The sequence below is a fragment of the Nannobrachium achirus genome (genome assembly GCF_963921795.1).
Source record: "Nannobrachium achirus genome assembly, chromosome: 16".
Taxonomy (NCBI): Eukaryota; Metazoa; Chordata; class Actinopteri; order Myctophiformes; family Myctophidae; genus Nannobrachium; species Nannobrachium achirus.
Genome location: NC_137823.1, coordinates 28,088,966 through 28,110,442, shown reverse-complemented (window position 1 = coordinate 28,110,442; position 21,477 = coordinate 28,088,966). Strand labels below are relative to the sequence as shown.

General features: G+C 45.0%; 1 protein-coding gene across 1 annotated transcript in view; it reads left to right on the top strand.

Annotated features, from left to right (window-relative positions):
- fut8b (fucosyltransferase 8b (alpha (1,6) fucosyltransferase)) overlaps positions 1-20,344 on the top strand; it is a gene marked incomplete at its 5' end in the record, with an annotated part of 70,199 nt that extends 49,855 nt beyond the window's left edge. Inside the window, 4 exons of the mRNA XM_080744619.1 lie at positions 4,909-5,155; positions 15,666-15,842; positions 16,621-16,771; positions 19,107-20,344. Of these exons, the coding sequence (XP_080600745.1) occupies positions 4,909-5,155; positions 15,666-15,842; positions 16,621-16,771; positions 19,107-19,445 (914 nt within the window). The 3' untranslated portion in view covers positions 19,446-20,344. The remainder of the gene's footprint in view (positions 1-4,908; positions 5,156-15,665; positions 15,843-16,620; positions 16,772-19,106) is intronic.
- Between the last annotated feature and the right edge of the window lie 1,133 nt (positions 20,345-21,477).

The following is a 21,477-nucleotide window of genomic DNA, read 5'->3' as shown; positions in this document are numbered from 1 at the left end:
TGAGGCTTGTCTCTGGCAATTAGAGCAGCCACGCTGCGATGTAAAAAGACCACAGGACTCAAACTTGTCTTTTTAACCCGTTTAGGCCTAGAATTATTGAATGCTTTTAACTATTGAAAAACAGCAGATATACAAGCTCGCAGCGCGGCACCGAGTGCCGCGCTGCGAGCTTGTAGATCTGCTGTTTTTGGAAAAATCTAGATTTTTTTTTCTTTGAATATATCTATTTAAAAGCGAACATTTGTAACTCAAATATTTGCTTCTGGGGGTCCCTGGAACAACATATTTTGAAATGAGAGTCCGTGGCCAAATACCTGTAATTTTGGGGGTCCTTGACATGAAAAAGTTTGGAGAACCGCTGATTTAGAGGAAGGATTTAGAAGTCGGGGCAAAGATCGGGTCAAAGATATTCAAAGATTTGCACATGTTTTTTGAGCGGTGGTTACACCGTCTCCTATACGTGGCCGTGTGTGTATGCGTGTGTGTGTGCGTGCGTGTGTGTGTGCGTGTGTGTCTGTATGTAGCCTGCAGGCCTGCAGTACCTTTTATGACCACACATGTTAAGGGAGGGGCGCTGTTGTTCAGGCCAGGCCAGACCAGGCACACACACACACACACGCGCACACACACACACACACACACACACACACAGGGGGGAAGGGGGGGGGGGGGGGGGTAAACCACCGCTCAGTTCACACGGGTGTGATTTTTTTTTTTTAAATAGCAGATCTACAAGCTCGCAGCGCGGCACTCGGTGCCACGCTGTGAGCTTGTATATCTGCTATTTTTCAATAGTTAAAGCATAAAATAATGGTTAAAGTGGTTAAAATCGAACGCGACTCGGGCACGTTCCCCGGTATTTGAGGGTTAAATCGTTGGTTTTAAGAGAGAGGCACATTAAAAAGAATATTTCCTCGGGTTTTAAGACTGGAAGAGGGTGAAGGTTACAGCTTGTCTGCCAGGCATATCCCTTCTGGCGGAAAGAGATTAGCTGGAGCTTTTGAGTGTGTATGTGTGTGTGCATGCACATGCGCATGTGTGGGTGGGTGCGTGGGCTTGTGTGTACTAATACTAATACTAATGCCCGACACCAATGCCAGATTTTGGGTCTGGGTCTGATCCCGATTTTGGAGAGTCCTTGACCGCCGATTACCAAAGTTTTGACTTTGGTAACATTTTCTAAAGAGAAAGAAAAGCATTATTAGCGAACATGAAAATAAACATATTGATTTTTAATTAAGATCTGCTGTTTTCACTACTGTTGTGCGACAGCCTTGCATGATGAAGCAGGGCTTTACTTTGCTAAGAAACGTACACATTTGAAACCGACAGTGACGATATTTACACCTCCGTATTATGTTGGTGGTTGAGAAACACTGTGCTAGAGGTGCTCACGCTTTGAGCCGTGAATGACAACGGAGAGCTTCTGTCTTGAATCCACGCTTGGAGCTTCATGTGTGTTGTTTGTGTGTCGGGATCGGTGGGTCCTAAATAAAGCCTAGGGAGAACAGAGAGGCTATCTCCTGACCAGAGAAGGTCAGTCCTTAATCATCCGCGCTCAGCCCTCTCCGCCCCCGGAGGCTCTGCCAGTCAGGATGCAGCCTTTGGGGGTCCAGGGGGTGCCCCCCCCCCCCCCCCCCCCCCCCACACACACACACACACACACACACACACACACACACAACACCAAACCACAGCACAGATCCATAGAGGAGATCACCTTGGCCTTTTGCAGAAGGACAAAGGCAAAGAGCAGCTGTCACTCAGGAGGTCTGAATGCAGAGAGGGGAAAAAGGATTTGTGTTTGTGTTGGATAGAAGCAGGGGTTTTCAAAGTGGGTGACGGCCGGGGCACCCTGGGGTGCCGTGATGACGGCAGTCCAGGGGTGCCGCGAGATCATTTGATAATATTTTGGAATTTATTTGGACGCTTGAAAAATATTTAGTATAATTTTAAACTCGAAGTGCAAAGTTATTTTCAGTCAGTTCTAACCAAAATGGCTGTTATCTCAAACAGCCGATCTACAATCACACAACGCCTCACGATGCGAGGCGTTGTGTGCTTGTAGATCTGCTGTTTTCACTAGTTTAGATCATTTTATAGATGATGAATACAAAACAAACGGTTTTGGACATACAAGGTTTCCACCCGACAACGACGATATGCTATAAATATAAGGTACTGGGAGTGAAAATTATAATGTAGGGGTGCCTCGGATTAAAAAAATATTCATGGGGTGCCCTGAGACAAAAAAGTTTGGGAACCCCTGGGATAGAGAATAAGAAAGGTATGATGTAGGCTGAGCCATGGGTTCACCATGTCTTATCCACACATTTACTTGTCTTTTTATTAAGATATTATGATGTCACGTGAAATTTAACCAATCACGGAGCTTGGCCCATTTATAGTCTGGTTGGCCCAAATGTCATGTGAAGTTCACAAATGTACCAATCCTCTGGATTTTCGGACATATGCCCATTTATGCCCGCCTGATTGGCTACGGGCATAGACGGTCCCTCTCGTGGCCCTTATACATGCCTCGATATTATGACGTCACCCTTTCCCCTCTCTGATTGGCTGGCTACGGATCATGCGCTGACGTCACCAAGAATTCTGGTCACTCATTGGCTGTTGATGGTGATGATGACGTCATCACCATCAACATAAGCGCAGACATAAACACACACACACACAGACAGCCATAGATTTGTATACATGTAGCCTACTTATGTGCGAGCAATACTATACGCCAGCAATTTATATCAGGCCACACTTGCACACACACACACACACACACACACACACACACACACACACACACACACACACACACACACACACAGACACATATGCACACACACGCGCACACACGCGCACACACACACACACACGCACACACACACACACGCGCACACAGTATACTGTATACATACACTGTACACAGTTTTTTGTTGATGTCAGTGTTTAAATAAAAGCGTGTGCGTTTGTGTGGGCTTATTCTGGTATACCTTCCAATGTAATGCATCTCCTCGCTCTACATTGCCTACTCTCCAATCTCAACCTTCTCCTCACACTTTTTCTGGTCCATTAATTTCTTTCCCCCGTTGTGTTTTGGCCGCGTTCCCCGGTGAACGTTTTTGCTGATACATAAATTCACAAAAAGGGGCGACACAAAGAAAATGAAAAGAGAAAAGCAACTCCGGCAGCACTAAGGCAAATTCCAAGCACTCCGCCGGCGATGGAAATAACGTATTGAATATTGAACCGACCGCCCCCACCCCTCTCCTCTCCTCTCCTCCACTACCCTAACCCCCATCCACTAGTGTACCATGCACAACACCAACATCACCCCGCCGCTTGTTTTTTTCCTCTCATTTTTGTAACTCTACCGCCCTTACTTTGTTAGGGGCGGGGTTCTTGTTCTGTTTTCGCTGTGAGCACATGTAACTTATGATGCTTTTTTCACTGACCAATGGACATTTTTTTGGATTGGCACTGCACTGATTAGTAGTAATTATAAGTATTATTAAAGCTGCAGGCAGCGATGACCGGGCCCTCGCAGCTCTACCCACATCACAAGGGGCAGCAGCCAATCAGAAGAGGGGGAGGGGCTAGTTAAACCAATTAAGCTGAAGGACTCTTAATCAAGCCATATGACGCCACCCACACGTCTGTACGACAAACGGTTCATGAGATAAAGAGGCACTTCCTGTTTGGGAAAGGGCACTTCCTGTTTGGCGAAGGAAGTGCCAATTAAGGTTAAGGACTCTTAATCAAGTCATATGATGCCACCCATGCGTCTGTACGACAAACGGTTCATGAGAGGAAGAGCCACTTCCTGTTTGGCGAAGGGCACTTCCTGTTTGGCGAAGGAAGTGCCAAATATGGTTAAGGACTCTTAATCAAGTCTTATGACACCAGCCACAAGTCTGTACGACAAACGGTTCATGATTTATAGAGGCACTTCCTGTTTGGCGAAGGGCACTTCCTGTTTGGCGAATGAAGTTTGATGCTTCGCCACGGGCACGCCTTTTTATTAAAACTCACGATTCGCACAACTTTTCATCGTTAAGGTGTCTTGAGTATGCCGAGCGAACTTGAAGTTGATCCGATTAACCCCCTAGGAGGAGTTCGTTAAAGTGCGACCTGTGAAAACGGCCAAAAATGCGCCAAAACGCCACTAATTAGTCAAAATGGCTGACTTCCTGTTTGGTTTCGGACATGGCGCCAAGAGACTTTTTTGTGAGTCCTGGCATGATACAGATGTGTACCGATTTTCGTACATGTAGGTGAAACCGTATGGTGGGGCTTGAGGCACGAAGTTTTGTAGGGGGCGCTATTGAGCCATTAGGCCACGCCCCCTTTTGATTTTTTTTAAATACGAAAATTTTCGCCACTTGTGATGTGTGTGCAAAGTTGCGCAACTTTTGGAGTACGTTTTGCGGCTCAAAAACGCGATTTATTCGGGGGAATAAGAATAATCTTTACAATTACAATAGGGTCCTCACACACTGTGTGTGCTCGGGCCCTAATTATGTGTTATGACGATAACACTGAGATAGTAAATTATTTAACAACCCATCAGGGACTTGCAGAGGCAGGGTCTGAAATTTCTAAAAGGGCCTTTTGGTGGAAATATTGAAAATAGCAGACCTCCAAGCTCACAACGTGTCGCAGCGCAACGCGTTGTGAGCTTAGAGGTTGGCTATTTTCGGTGCTTCACACTGAACTAAGCATAATCAAGTAAATACTGGAGATGTGGCGTACGGCATGGATTTCTACACAGAGAAGGCAATTCTTTTAATATAAGATGTTGCATTAAAGTTCAGGAGAGTTTGGACAAGGCAATTCTCTACTTTTACTTAAATAACACATTTGTGTACTTTTTCCCCACCACTCTATCTGCAGGCGAAGCACACGACAAAGACGTCCAGGTGGTGGAGCTGCCCATCGTGGACAGCCTCCACCCGCGGCCCCCCTACCTGCCCCTGGCCATCCCCGAGGACCTGGCCCAGCGCCTGCACCGGCTGCACGGCGACCCGTCCGTCTGGTGGGTGTCCCAGTTCGTCAAGTACCTGGTGAGACCCCAGGCCTGGCTGGAGAAGGAGATCCAGCAGACCACCGCCAAGCTGGGCTTCAAGCACCCCATCATCGGGTAAGAGAGGACACGCTCGCACTACTCTCTACTGCAGGGGTTCCCAAACTTTTTGAAGCGGTGAAAGCCGCTTCCAAGGAGTGGCTTTGTCTGTCCCGTACCAGTTTTTTTGAGGATTCCCATAGATTCTCAAGGAGTGAGAATGTCTGTCCCGTACATGTCCCGTGCATGCAGAATCGAGGATTGGTCAAGTTTCACATGACAATTTGGCCCTCCAGACAAAATCATTCATTCATTCAGAATTCATAGAAAATATAGAACTAAAGCACATAGAAAGTATAGATCTAGAACACAGAATGTATAGATCTAGAACACAGATTTCATAGCTCTAGAACACATAGAATAAAGATTCACCGCTTCACTTCGAACCGAGGTTTGATTTCTTTTTTGACTCAGGGCACCCCATGAATATTTTTTTTAATCTGAGGCACCCTTACATAATAATTTTCACTCCCAGCACCTTACATTTATATCATATCGTCGTTGTCGGGTGGAAACCATTCATTTTGTATTTATCATCTAAAATATGTACTAAACTAGTGAAAACAGCAGATCTACAAGCACACAACGCCTCGCATCGCGTTGTGTGCTTGTAGATCGGCTGTTTTCACTAGTTTTGTGCGACGGTCTTGTAACTTGGAAATACAAGTTTTCTGCCCGACAGTGACGATATTTTTGTGATAATGTTGCGAGGAAAACGTTGAGATAATAGCCATTTTGGTTAGAACTGACTGAAAATAACTTTGTACTTCAAGTTTAAAATGATACTAAATATTTTTTCAAGTGTCCAAATAAATTCCAAATTTTATCAAATTATCTCGCGGCACCCCTGGACTGCCGTTGCAGCACCCTAGGGTGCCCCGTCACCCACTTTGAAAACCCCTGCTCTACTGTGTCTCTGGGTCTCTTTGTGTTCTCTGTTGCCAGAACTTGCCACACTGTCAATTCCTGAGTCTTGATTCAACTCTTGAGAGTACAAATGCAACCAAATGGACCATTCTGTGTCCATTTTGGTTACATTTGTACATTGAGTTACAAATGTGTAACTAAAAAAGCAAGAAGCCACAAGAGGCAGCGGTTTACGGTGTATTTTAGAACGGCTAAAGAGGCAACCGGGAACTCTAAAGTACTTCCATTTTTTCCCTCATTTAGTTTGCCCGGATCTACATGAATATTGATTGATTGAAACCTTTATTCTCGAGAAGAGCATTGAGGTTCACCTCCTTTGCATTACACACACACACAAAATAAATCAACAATACAACATATACAGATATAAAAACACAAAATAAAACCACAACGGAAATGGTGTAAATTAAAATCAATTACATATTGAGGTAGGGAGATTTAAGAGTCAGTAAGCTATGCCCCTGCAATTCCATTTACACATCATCACCACTACACATTTGATCCCCAAGCATTTGACAACAACCACAGAGAAACACCCATTGGAGCAAACATCATACACCAGGGGTCTTCAACAGGGGGTCCAGACCCCTAGGGGGTCCTCAGAGTTAGGGGTCCTCCATATTCTGAGAACTATAGCCAAAAATAGCCGATCTACAAGCTCACAACGCCTCGCGCTGCGAGGCGTTGTGAGCTTGTTGATCGGCTATTTTTGGCAAAGAGGTTTGGTGTAGAGGGGATAAAGAGCGGACAAAGTACAGAGTAAAAGGTCAAGTTTATTAGGTAATGACGGCTAGTGGTTAAGTGGTTAAATATCTGAAAACACAAATTGACATGAATCCAATGCTGTCAAACGATGAAACTATATGGAATCTTTGAAAGGGTTGTGGGGGTCCCTGCTTCATCTCTCTCTCTCCTAAGGGGTCCTTGGCCTGAAAACCTTGAAGACCCCTGTCATACACTGCAGTGGAAAAGAATGTGCCAGTCACTTCATCCTCATTGTCCAGTTTTTAGTAAGGCTCTGATTGGCGTTTGACTAGTCTGGGATCACTTCACTTTTTGGACTTGTAACCGGTCTGGAGCGGAAACCTCAAAACGTCATGTTGTAGTACTCAAAGGACTACAATTTGGCCGGAACTATCCACCGGAAACAGTTTTAACCCAAAATAATTCCCCTGCACTCAAGGACATACTTTTAAGGCCTACCTAATAAACTCCTTGATGCGGAGTAGTTTTGCTTTTGAAAAAATTGTTTGGTATATGCATCTTTTTTTTAGTTCAACTCGTAGCGACTGGAAAGACTACACTAGGCTACTCGAGCATTTTAAAAAGGATTGGGGAAACAAACGGAGGGAACCAAATCAGAGCGACGCCGCTTCTTCTAGTGGTTTCCGCGTTGGGCGGAAACCAAACGGGCTGTTGTGAACAAACACCAGGCTTTCTCTCTGAAAGCCTGGTGGGCGAGGTTAGCGTTTGACTGGTGTGTGGCCCGTGTCAAACCTGGAGTGGATCCCGTGAGGGAGGTGAAAAGACCAGATTAAAGGCCCATCCCCACTGGGCCAGATAAACAGATACAAAATATATGTCTCCATTCAAGTGGATGGTAACAGATTTCTTTTATCTGTTTATCTGGGCCTTTAGTTGTAGAACACTATATTAATGCTTTGGAGACATCTAGAGTGCAAGAATCCACAAGAAGTTCCATGGGAAAGCAAAAAAAAAACCAACATGAACATGAACCAAACACAAAATAGGTTTTTGGGGCGAGCGGTGGTTCTTTAAAACTGACCTGTGTGTGCAGCTCTTTGATGTACAGCTCTAGCGCTATATAATAGAACAAGGCATCAACAGCTCCAGGGTCCTCACATTCCCATCGACCATGAACGCTACTGAAAAATGTATGCACTCACTTTGCTGTTTGGCCTTTTTTCCTCCCTCTCCATAATATAATCGTCCTGTGAGTGGGACATATTCATTTATTGATTTATTTATTTATCTGGTATCTTTCTTGGTCTCACACATCAGCTGATATTTCTTTCTCCCGGGCTCCTATCCTTCTGACATTTAAGACTTGGAACAAACGTCACTTGCAAATAGTTCTCAGCAGGGTTTTCTTTGTACTTTGTTTTTTCTCCGCTGTTGTGCTGTGCGATCGGTTGACGAACGAGGCAGCGCCCCAGCCGTGGCCGTTTGGGAATGCATAAATAACAACAAGGGATTTTATTTCTTTATGTTGTTTGCGGAAGAAACGAGCAATGCCGTGCTCCCATTTTTTTGTTGCTTTAACTATTGAAAAATAGCAGATATACACGCTTGTAGATCTGCTATTTTTGAAAAATCGTGGAAATTTGAATATTTCAAATCCCTCTAAAGCCGGCATCATAGTCGCCTGGGCGGTGGAAGGCTTTACACCGCGGTGTAGTCTTTTCGAGTCATGAAACTACAACGTTACATCATTCCTCGCGGTGGAGAGCTTTACACCGCAAGTCCCAACACATCTCTCTGTTTTTACTATCAGACAGACAGGCTCTACACTCCGTTCACTGATTGGTCGATCTAGACCAGTCAGCCACGGTGTACAGGACTCCACCGTGAGTGACTATGATGTCCTGCACTTATTTTCTGACTTGAGGTGGAAAGCTTTCCACCTCAAATTTGCGGTGGATAGCTCTCCACCGTACACTCTGATACGGGCTTACGGATTCGATGTTTCTATGTCAGTGGTGCTCAAACTTTTTCATGTGAAGGACCCCCAAAATGATATGTATTTGTCCACGGACGCCCATCTCAAAATATTTCGTTCCAGGGACCCCCCAGAAGCAAAATTTGAGTTACAAATGTTCGATTAAAAAATTACATATTATTCAAAGATTTGCTCACACTTTCACGAGTTTTCAAAAATAGCAGATCTACAAGCTCGCAGCACGGCACTCGGTGCCGCGCTGTGAGCTTGTATATCTGCTATTTTTCAGTAGCTAAAGTATAAAATAATCAAGGCCCCTCCACCTTGGGCAGTCCCACTTTTCTCCCCCTTGTGACGCCCCCTGATCGTGGCACCTGTCACACGACTCAGACCCCCAGCACTATGTGTTCGTTCATGTCAGAGCTCGGGACTTAACGCATCGGCTCGCACTTGGCCACCGTTGACTCTGTCAGACTGAAGGTACCCGAGAAAGACGAAACCATTGTTCACGGCCAACAGTTTTAGACAGGGCTTTAAAGGGATATTCCACTTTCAACAGGGAGCAGTGGTAGGGCCTCTCTCCACATACACACCCATTGTAACTTCAAACTTCATTTTAACCATGATAGATTCATTAAAAACACCCATTATTCTTTCTGGTGACTTATTTTACCTTCCTAATACGTGAGCAGGCCGTGTTTTTTCGATAACTTTTTTCATTTATTTTTAATAATTATTTGGGAAAATGGAAAAAATGAAATACAAAAACATAATTATTAAAAATAAATTAAAAAGGTTATCGAAAAAACACGGCCTGCTCACATATTTGGAGGGTAGTATGAGTCACCAGAAAAAATAATGGGTGTTTTTAATGAATCTATCATGGTTAAAATGAAGTTTGAAGTTACAATGGGTGTGTGTGGGGAGAGGCCCTGGGCCTGGAGGGCCTGGTAACATTTACAACAAATATCTAAATATTCAATCAAGCTAATTAAAAACTGTTCAGGATGTTCATAAAAGCCTGATTAGATGATAAAACTACCAAAAGTTTTTTTGAAAGTGAAATATCCCTTTAAGTTACAAAAAGAAAAACTGCCAAAAGTTGTCTCTATAGCCACCCTTAAAAAGTCACCTGGTCCAGAAAGCAGCTGAAAAACAAACAGTGAGGGATTTTTTGAAGTGCCGTTTGACCCAAGTCTGGTTTAGTTCTGCCACTCAGAAGTCTTTGTGTGCAGTCATCCATTGTATATCGTCGTTGTCGGGTGAAAACCTCGTATGTCCAAAACCGTTCGTTTTGCATTTATCATTTCAAAAAATGATTTAAACTAGTGAAAACAGCCGATCTACAAGCACACAACGCCTCGCGGTGCGAGGCGTTGTGTGCTTGTAGATCTTCTGTTTTCACTACTTTTGTGCGACGGCCTTTCGTGATGAAGCAGGGCGTTACTTTGCGAAAGAACGTGCACATACGAGGTTTCCACCCGACAACGACGATATGTGCCCCTCTCTCTCTCTCTCTCTCTCTCTCTCTCTCTCTCTCTCTCTCTCTCTCTCTCCTTCCTACAGTAACTATTTTCTCTCTCTCCTATATGTTCTCTCTCTCTCTCTCTCTCTCTGTGTCTCTCTCCCGCTGAGTCGTATAGTTCCCTGTCTCCCAGGCTCTTCTGTTCCGTCGTGTGTAGTTCTGTCACTCACTCACTTCTCGCTCACTTCGACACTCGCTCTCCGCGCCGCCGCTTGTTTGCTTCGCTCGCAGTCGCACGCCGGGCTTTGATTCCCTGTGCCTCTCCCCGTCTTTCATCTCCTCAAACCGCTGCCATTTTTCTCTCTCTTTCCCTTTCATTCCCAGAACCTCCTCGCTACTCCCAACCCCTGCTGTCACTTGTTTTCTTCATCCCAGAACTCGTCCTCGCGTCGTCTCTTCCCTGTTTCCTTTTCATATGATCCTCAGCATCCGCTCAAACTCCCTTTGTCCCGCGATGTATCTTTCACGCTTTTTCTTACACACCCTACCCCTCACTTCAAATCCACACGGTTTTCACGCTTTCTCACTTCACTGGCGTCAGTTCAGAAAAAGCTAAGGTATGGCAACATGACTGGTGTCTTGCACGCCCGCCTTCGCGCGCGTGCAAGACACCAGTCATGTTGCCATACCTTAGCAACAGGCATGATACATTTATTTTAATTGTATTTTTCCCCCCGTTTCTACGGTTTCTTGGGCTGGATATGGCAGCCTAGAATGGTTGTTCAAGCGCAGCTAAACTTGGCATGTTAGTAAACGTGCCACAATTAACAATAATGAATTGCAACCTGTGCAGCTGACGAGCGGAACCTGGGAATATACCATTTTGTCAAGATGGGGAGAATGCAAGTGTGGAGAATATAATTATAATTTATAATACCTTCGTAAAGTGACCATTTTGTTAAATTTTGCATTTGTAGTTATTTTACTGTAATTTAACAACATAATAACCAGAACAGATAGACAAAGAGACATTCATGGATTTATATTTAAAGTATCTTTTATTCCCCCCCCCCCCCTGGATCCAGGGTATGGCAGCTGCATACCCCTGCCATACCCAATTGACGCCCCTGTTCCACACCCTACCCCTCACTTCATTCAAATCCACCCGGTTTTCACTCTTTTTCACTTCACTTTTTTTTTCTTCACTTTTCTCCCACACGTCTCTATCTCCAACTCTTTGTTTTTACCCACTCTAAACCCCCTGCCCCCCCTCCCCTCCCCTCCTCTCTCCTCTCCTCTCCTCTTCTATCTCCCTCGCTCCCATATTGTAAGAGAAACCCCCCACTCCTCCTCTCCCATCGCTGGGGACAGCCTATTGAAGTGAAGTGCCTGCTGCAACAAAGCTTTTCTCTTTCTTCTTTTTTTGCCTTTTCTTTCTTTGGCGAAGTTTCGCCCCATGTCTCTCTCTCTCTCTCTCTCTCTCTCTCTCTCTCCTCTCTCTCTCTCTCTCTCTCTCTCTCTCTCTCTCTCTCTCTCTCTCTCACTCTCTCTCTCTCTCTCACCCCATACTGCTGTAGTGCCTGAGTGTGCCGCGAGGCTGGAATGGGATGAGAGAGGCAGAGAGAGCTGTGATGCAGGAACGCTCTATGGGGAGGGGGGCACTATGTGTAACTGTTAACACAGGGGTCTTCAACGTTTTCAGGCCATGGACCCTTTAGAGATGAAGCAGGGACCCCCACAACCTTATCATAGATTCCATATAGTTTCATTGTTTGACAGCACAATCATCAGTGTATTTCGGATTCATGTCAATTTGTGTTCTCAGATATTGACGTTTCACTCTGTACGTTAGTGTGCTCTTTTTTTCCCCTCTACACCAAACCTATTTGCAGAAAATAGCCGGTCTACAAGCTCGGAACGCCTACTGCTACTACTGTATGCTTTCAGCCAACTCCCTCCCCACATTTTCACAAAATTCCAGGCGGACTTTTTTCCCCCCCTGGGGCAGTTCCTACAGTAGTTGATAATGCATTTATTAAAAGAAAGCCATGACTGCTTCGACACAAGCAATTTGCTGGGCCTCGGTTGATAATACTCTTTCTCACTCTATAATATATACCGTACCTAGAATATATATATATATATATATATATATATATATATATATATATATATATATATATATATATACACACAGTACATGCCAGGGACTCATTATAGCCCGTGCCATACAAAATCCAACTGGAACCCAACGGCAGACATGATTTGAAGGAAGCCAGGGAACAGAAGACAGACCATGAAGCCTGATCTATCGATACTTGCAGCATATCGTCGTTGTCGGAAAGAAAACCTTGTATGTCCAAAACCGTTCCTTTTGCATTTTCCATTTTAAAAATGATTTAAACTAGTGAAAACAGGCGATCTACAAGCACACAACGCCTCGCACCGCGAGGCGTTGTGTGCTTGTAGATGCTGTTTTCACTACTTTTGTGCGACGGCCTTGTATGATGAAGCAGGGCTTTACTTTGCGAAAGAACATACAAATTTGAAACTTGGAGATACGAGGTTTCCCCCCGACAACGACGATAAGTAGATCAAACAGCGGTTAGCTGCATGTGGGCATCGTGCACAATGCTTGGCCCCAAGACAGTTGTGCGCTTGTAGATCAGCTGTTGTCGGTGCGCGACACCCGCACACAACTAAGTATACGCCAGGCTTAACCCAGCTCTCCCCCAGCCTCCCTCCTGGCTGAGCAGGGGTTTCATCTCATCCCAGTAAATAATGGGGTTTGTGCCTCCAGTGAGCATCCCCAGCACCGAGGTGTCAACTGATATCTGGCTGGAGTCATTAGGCTCAGTCTGTTTGTTATGTTCTATCTCTACAACTACCTTCATCTCTATTTATACCTCTCTCTCTCTCTCTCTCTCTCTCTCTCTCTCTCTCTCTCTCTGTGCGTTCCTCTCTTTACATCCATCTACGGTATCTCTCTCTCTCTCTCGTTCTCTCCGTTTCGAGTTGTGCTCCCGCACTTTTCTCTGTGTATTCGTGTCACGCTTCGGCTCTCTTTCCCCCCCGTTCTAAAACTATCTTCGTCGCTGCTGCTTCACTCCTCTCAATTCCTCTCCATTCCATTCACTTCAATTCAATTTGATTCAATTCAGTTCAGTTCAATTCAATTCAAAGGCCTTTATTGTCATGAGAAAACATACGTTTACATTGCCATAGCAAAAGTGTACACAATTATGGACGGGACGATATGAAAATGTCATATCACGATTATTGTTACAAAAGAAATCACGATTTACGATATTATCACGATAATCAAAATCCATTATCCTTGGGCGGAACCTTTGCCAAAAAATAGCCGATCTACACATTTGATGGAGAGTGGAAAAAAAAGACTGTATCAAGTAGCCTACGTACATTATAAGTACCTTTTACCAATTATAGAGGGTTTTCACTTATCGTCCAATCCCTAAATACAATACAATACAATACAATACAATACAATACAATAAAAACACAATGGGTACAATTGAAGGGACTAAAACAGTTTTCATGCATCGAGGTTACTCAATGCAGACAGTGCAGGGATACACACAATGATTAGTAGTCTTTAAGGTGGTTGTGTTCCATTTGATATCCTTCTCCCATCACAGCAGCCCACGAATCTTGCCGCTGTGTTTGCACATCTCTCTCTCTCTCTCTCTCTCTCTCTCTCTCTCTCTCCCCCTCTCTCTCTCTCTCTCTCCCTCTCTCTCTCTCTATACCTCCCTTCCCTGTCTCTGGCTCATCTCCCTCTCCGTTTTGTCCACAAGCCTTTTCTTCTCCTCTACCGGGGAATACCGCCGCTGGTCTTTTGAGAAGAGATTAAAGTGTGTAAACAGGAGCATCAGTCACATGGTTGTCCTCTCTGACTGTTCTCTTTCATTATACCGTAAGATGTCAACATGCATTCTTGTTTTGTTTTGTCTGTTTGTTTTCCTCCTCCTGTCCTTCCTTTGTAACTGTGTCAGTTCCACTGGGCAAGAAATCGCAGCACAGCTGTGCGAGAACCCATTTGAATGCAAAAGCACACATCACACGCCTGCGTCCATAAGGGTCCACTTTTGATCACAATCGGAGTGAAAGCAACGACGAGGACTGAGTATTCAAATAAATCCACGCAGGGGTGGGACGATATGAACATTTCATATCACGACTATTGTGACAAAAGAAATCACGATTTACAATATTATCACGATATTCAAATCCATCATCCTGAGGTGGAACATTTGCCAAAAAATAGCAGATCTACAAGCTCACAACGCGTCGCGTTGCGACGCGTTGTGAGCTTGTAGATCGGCTATTTTTTGGCAAAGACATTTGATAGAGAGGGAAAAAAGACTATCAAGTATTATGTATATTATAAGTACCTTTTACCAATTATAGAGGGTTTAAGTGGTACCGGATATGCAGCACAAAGAAAAAAAGGTGAATTGATCCCTGTGCATGACGGAGGACGATATCACGATAATTTAAATTTACATGATATGATTATTGTGAGGTTTTTTTTTATCACGATAAACGGTAATATCGCTTATCGTTCCATCCCTAAAACCACGTCTCTATGGCTCAGTTTGAATATTCTGCCTCCTCTCCTGTCTGTCTCTTCAATTCAGTGGAGCTTTATTGGCACGAGAAAACATACGTTTACGTTGCCAAAGCAAAAGTGGGACAGAACTATCAAAACAAAACAGGGAATACAATTAATTGAGAAATGTTGTAAACATTGTATGCTATAAATACATTATACACACGTAGGAAAAGGTTAGCTTGGGATAACAAACCTTTGAAACAAACTGCAGCAATATTTCAAAGAATATAAAAAATATAGCAGATCTACAAGCTCACACTGCGTCGCGGTGGTAGCTCGGCAAATAAAAGGTGAATTGAACCCAATGCATGACGGAGGACGATATCACGATAATTTAAATCTCCACGATATGATTATTGTGAGTGTTTTTTATCACGCTTAACCGGGGGTCTTCAATGTTGAGAGAGAGATGAAGCAGGGACCCCCACAACCTTATCATAGATTCCATATAGTTTCATTGTTTGAGTGCACAATCGTCAGTGTATTTTGGATTCATATCAAGTTTTCAGATATTTAACCACTTGAACCGTCAATACATAATAAAGTTTGTACTTAGTCTGCTCTTTTTCCCCTCTACACCAAACCACTTTGCCAAAGGTTTTTGGCTAACATTTCAGAATAAGGACACTAGGGTTCAAGTGGTTAATATAAAAAAAGAAGAAAAAGGTTTCTAGCACACAAAGATTTGGAGGACCCCCTATAGTAACTCTGAGGAACCCCTGGGGGTCCCGGACCCCCTGTTGAAGACCCTTCGCGATAAGCGATAATATCGCCTATGGTCCCATCCCTAACTGAGATCATCTCTCCCCTCCGTCCCCAGGGTGCACGTGAGGAGGACAGACAAGGTGGGCACGGAGGCAGCCTTCCACCCCATCGAGGAGTACATGGTGCACGTGGAGGAGCACTACAAGCTGCTGGCCAGGCGCATGCACGTGGACAAGAAGCGCGTGTACCTGGCCACCGACGACCCCTCACTACTGCAGGAGGCTAAGACCAAGTGAGTGTGCGCACGTGTGTGCATGGGTGGATGGGTGTGTGTGTGTGTGTGTGTGTGTGTGTGTGTGTGTGTGTGTGTGTGTGTGTGTGTGTGTGTGTGTGTGTGTGTGTGTGTGTGTGTGTGTGTGTGTGTGTGTGTGTGTGTGTGTGTGTGTGTGTCCATATATGGAGATATAGAGATCCCTGTGATGCCAGGGGCACAAATCCCTTTTATGCCCATATACAGTATGGAGATCCCTGATGTCCACATCCCTCATATCCACATCACTGTGGCGCGACCTCGCCCTTGTCGCCCTGAGGCGTCATTACTAGTTATGTGTGTATGTTTGTCTCTGTGTGTGTGTGTGTGTGTGTGTGTGTGTGTGTGTGTATATGTGTGTGTGAGCGTGCAGTGTGTGTGTGTGTACTGTATGATGCATGTCTGTGCACAGTTTATGACATCTTTCTATGTACTGTGTGTGTGTGTGTGTGTGTGTGTGTGTGTGTGTGTGTGTGTGTGTGTGTGTGTGTGTGTGTGTGTGTGTGTGTGTGTGTGTGTGTGTGTGTGTGTGTGTGTGTGTGTGTGTGTGTGTGTGTGTGTGTGTGCGCGTGCGTGCGAGAGTGCACTCGCTCCTTCGCATGCCCATTAGTGCGTCTTTCTGCCTGCTTGCCTATCTGTCCCGTCTAACGTGCCATGAATCCTCCGCACGTGCACGTGGCCTCCCCGGCGTGCACGTGGCCTCGCCTGTGCCTTGTGTCCTCGTGGCTCCTCCTCCTGACTCCTCCTTGTTGCCCTGCAGGTACCCAGAGTACGAGTTCATCAGCGACAACTCCATCTCGTGGTCGGCGGGCCTCCACAACCGCTACACCGAGAACTCCCTGCGAGGAGTCATCCTCGACATCCACTTCCTGTCACAGACGGACTTCCTGGTCTGCACCTTCTCCTCACAGGTAGCTCGAAACTCTTAACCCATTGCAAACTCCATAACAAATCGTCGTTGTCGGGTGGAAACCTTGTATGTCTAAAACCGTTTAGCATTTTAAAAACTATTTAAAATCGATCTGAACTAGTGAAAATAGCCGATCTACAAGCACACAACGCCTCGCGGTGCGAGGCGTTGTGTGCTTGTAGATCGGCTGTTTTCACTAGTTTTGTGTGACGGTCTTGTATGATGAAGCAGGGCTTTACTTTACGAAAAAAACATACACATTTGAAACTTGGAGATACGAGATTTCTGCCCGACAGTGACGAAATGTAGAGTAAAATGTAATTATATATTTTGGTTAAATAAATATGCACCCACATAGCAAAATAGGTCTGGGCCAGTTAGTTTTCTGTTTATAAAGCGCCGAAGAGACATGGAGATTTTATAGGAACAGTACTATTCATAAAGTATAGCAATTTAACAAATGGTTGTTTTAATGAATATTTTGTCCATTTGGGGTTCGTTTTTGTGACTCTTGGCTAAACGAAATGCCTGCTATCTTCACTTGTTTGGGTCCCCGGGTAGACATCATCAAATGTTGCAAGCTTTGGGAACCACTGCTTTATAGAATCAAATATAACGCCACATTAAATGCCTATAAATTCCTTGCCTAGCGAGGAGTGTAATGGTTGAGATTGATGGATGTGTGTGCGGGTGTGTGCGTGTGTTTGTTTGTGTGTGTGTGTGTGTGTGTGTGTGTGTGTGTGTGTGTGTGTGTGTGTGTGTGTCCAATGGTACCCAACTCCCGTATCTTCTGGGTGAAGTGCAACAATATTCAAACACATCAAATAGAACAGAACCACCTTAAAGAGGTCGTGCCATGATCCCCCCCCCCCCCCCCCCTCTAAAACATGATTATCAGGTATTATGATTTTACTAGGAGGAAGATTTTTTCCAAAAAAGTATACAGAAAGAGTTAAAATTGGGTTTTTATGTGGCCACACCCCCAGTTCATTAAGTATGCATGGATGTCATGGTGGGTGGTGACCCAGCTGATATAGCCACACCCCACAGTGTTGGGTGAATGGTAAATGGGGAGGAGTTGATACTGTGACATGCTTACTATCTGTGTTTTTTAACTGACACTTTTGACCACAAGGTGGCAGCCTCCAAGAGAAAACAAACAAATACTAAGAGAATACATCATTTCTCAACAAAAAAAACACACCAGGGGGTCTAATGAAGTACTTTCAACCTCCTAGACACATGAAAAACAGAAAAAGTACAAAACTATGGCACCACCTCTTTAAAGACTACTAATCATTGTGTATATCCCTGGCCTGCACTGTCTGCATTGAGTAACCTCGATGCGTGAAAACTGTTTTAAGGGCCTGTTTTAAGGGCCGCGTCCTAGTAATTCATTTTCAATGAGAGGCGGGCGGTTATTTTTGCCGTGCGGAGAAGTTTAGGGGCGGCGAGGCGAGCGGCAGCGGTCCCGTGAAATCCCTGCGCACCTTCCCGCAACCTTCCCCCCCCAGAATAGGGATTCAGGGGTTTCAAGTGTTTAAATGTCAAGTTATTTCCAGTCAGTTCTGATGGAAACGGATATTTCTCCAATAAGATGTAATATTCTAAAAAATGTACAGTGTAATTCAGAGGTGCCGTGGATGAAAAGGTTATTTACAGGGGTGCCCTGAGTCAAAAACAAGTTTGAAAACCCCTTGTCCAGGGTTCCCCAATAGGCGGCCCGCGGGCCATTTGCGGCCCGCAGTGGGCTACTGTCTGGCCCCCACCAACCCCAGTAATAATGGTGGTATAAGAGCAGCAACAACACTAGTATATTGTCATTGTCGGGTGGAAAACCCGTATCTCAAAATGTGTACATTCTTTCGCAAAGTAAAGCTCTGCTTCATCAAACAAGGCCGTCGCACAAAACTAGTGAAAACAGCAGATCTACAAGCACACCGCGAGGCGTTGTGCGCTTGTAGATCGGCTGTTTTCACTAGTTTAAATATTTTTTTAAATGATAAATGCAAAACGAACGGTTTTGGACATACAAGATTTTCACCCAACAACAACAACAATATCTGAACTGTCGCTGGAGTAGCGGGAACGCCACCGTCGCCCCCTGCAATGCTGTGGCCCTCGGCTTGGTACCCTAGACATAATTCAATGTTGTGGCCCTCGGCTTGGTACCCTAGACATAATTCAATGTTGTGGCCCTCGGCTTGGTACCCTAGACATAATTCGGCCCTTGGGGAAAACTAATTGGGGAACCCTGCCCTAGTCTATGTGTGCACGTTCCTGCCCTTTGAATTGAATTGAATTGAATTGAATTGTGTGTATGTCTTTGTCGCCAGGTGTGCCGCGTGGCGTACGAGATCATGCAGACGCTGCACCCGGACGCCTCGTCCTTCTTCTACTCCCTGGACGACATCTACTACTTCGGCGGGCAGAACGCGCACAACCAGATCGCCATCTACCCGCACCAGCCGCGCAACGGCGAGGACATCCCCCTGGAGCCCGGCGACGTGATCGGCGTGGCGGGCAACCACTGGGACGGCTACTCCAAGGGCATCAACCGCAAGCTGGGCCGCACCGGCCTCTACCCGTCCTACAAGGTCAAGGAGAAGATCGAGACCGTCAAGTACCCCACGTACCCCGAGGCGGACAAACAGCTCAGCGCGCAGAAGAAATAAAAAATAAAAAAAGCTGAGAGATGATGAAGTGGGGGAAAAAAATACCGAACAACAAAAAAAAAGATTATAGGAAGGAGAAGGAGAACGTGAGGAGGAGGAAAGACACACTCCGACACGGGGAAGGAGACTGAACTGCTTTTTTTGTACAGAAACAAGAGAGCGCACTTACGTTGGCTGAGTGATGAGCTGGAAAAGAAATGAGAAACGTAAAAGCTATAGCTTGGAACCCAGGGGTGGTTAAAAAACGAAATGAAATAGGATGCACTGTGTGCGAGCGTGTGTGAATGTATGTATGTATGTATGTATGCGTGTTTGCGTGCGTGTTAGTGTGCGTGCATGTGCGTGCAATAGACAGTGTGCGGCACACTTGTTTGTGCTTGCGAAGCCTGTGCGCGCCGCGACGCGTGCATTTATGTACATGCCTGTGCATATACTATAAGGTCATGGAAGACTTGTACCCCGCCACCACCACCAACGGAACCCTACCCAACCAACCAACCAACCCTGCCCAAACCCCCCGTCCCCAAAGCCCCGATGCGCTAACGATCGAGGCGTGTAGAGATTTTAGACATTGAACATTGATTTGAGACAAAGCAGGAAAAACAATGAAGGCTCCGCGACTGAGTTCTCTCTCTCTCTCTTTCTCTCTTTCTTTCCCTCTCTGTCTATCTATTCCTTCCCCCTCTCCCGAGAGAGACTGGGACTGAAACTGGTACAGCTCACAGAGCCAGCTTTGGATCAATGGTTGGGGGAAAAGAAAAGAAAAGAAAAAAGAAAAAAAAACAATGACAAACTAATGACTTTAAAAAAAATGAGAAACTGTTATGAACTGGGGGAGGGTGGGGAAACAAATGTTTTTGATTTTTATTTAATTCCTTTCTGTGTGTGTTTTTTTTTTTTTTTTTAATTCTAATCTTGCCTTTTTTTCCTCCATTTTTTTCTTTCGTTTATTGAATGTACTGTATGTTCCTCTTGCCATGCTCACTGCTTTCCTGCCTTCCTGCCAGTGGCGTCAGTTAAGAAAAGGCTAAGGTATGGCAACATGACTGGTGTCTTGCACGCGTGCCAGACACCAGTCATGTTGCCATATCTTAGGCAACAGGCACGATAAAAAGTACATTTTAATATTTCCCCCCTGTAGCCAAGGTATGGCAGCTGCCGTAGCTTTGCCATACCCAATTGACGCCTCTGCCTTCCTACCCACCTTCCTTCTCATTCCATCCATCTCCACTGCCCCCCCCCCTCCCCCCATTGTCCATCACCCCTCTCACATGTGCAATTAATTTTAAATACTACCATGCTGTGCTTTTATCGGTTGTTTTTACCGTCTTAAATTTGTGTGTATGTGACTTGTGCATTGTATACTGTATTGTGTGTGTGTGTGTGTGTGTGTGTGTGTGTGTGTGTGTGTGTGTGTGTGTGTGTGTGTGTGTGTGTGTGTGTGTGTGTGTGTGTGTGTGTGTGTGTGTGTGTGTGTGTGTGTGTGTGTGTGTATGTGTATATGTGTGTGTGCGCGTGCGAGAAAGAGAGAGAGAGTGTGAGTGCGCCTGTGTATGTGTGCATGTGTAAAGCCCCTTTTACACTACAAGGCGGAACTAGAACTTTTCCAGAACCCGAACCAATTTTTTTTGGGACCTTCCCGGTTAGGTCTGCTTATATGGAAACGTAAGCAGAACTTGGTCCCGGAACTTCACAGGTCCTTGAAAGTTGTTGGTTCTGGAAAGTCCTGGTTCTAGTTCTGGTTTGGCCCCTGTAGTGGAGAAGGGGCTTAAGTCTTCTAAGGCAGTGGTTCTCAACCTTTTCAGGTCGCGACGACCCCCCCCACTAAGAGTTGAGGCATTACAATTTGTATATCACGGTTCTATTGTGAAAATAGATCGGCTATTTTCACAATTTCTGCCTCTAATATTTGACAATTAGGACAATGTGTCTTTTTAGAGGTAATTGAAAAGTCCTTAAAATGTCACTTTAGAAATGTGCATATACCCTCTACACTTTGCGTTGGTTTGTTCACTGTTCAGTGAGAAAACAA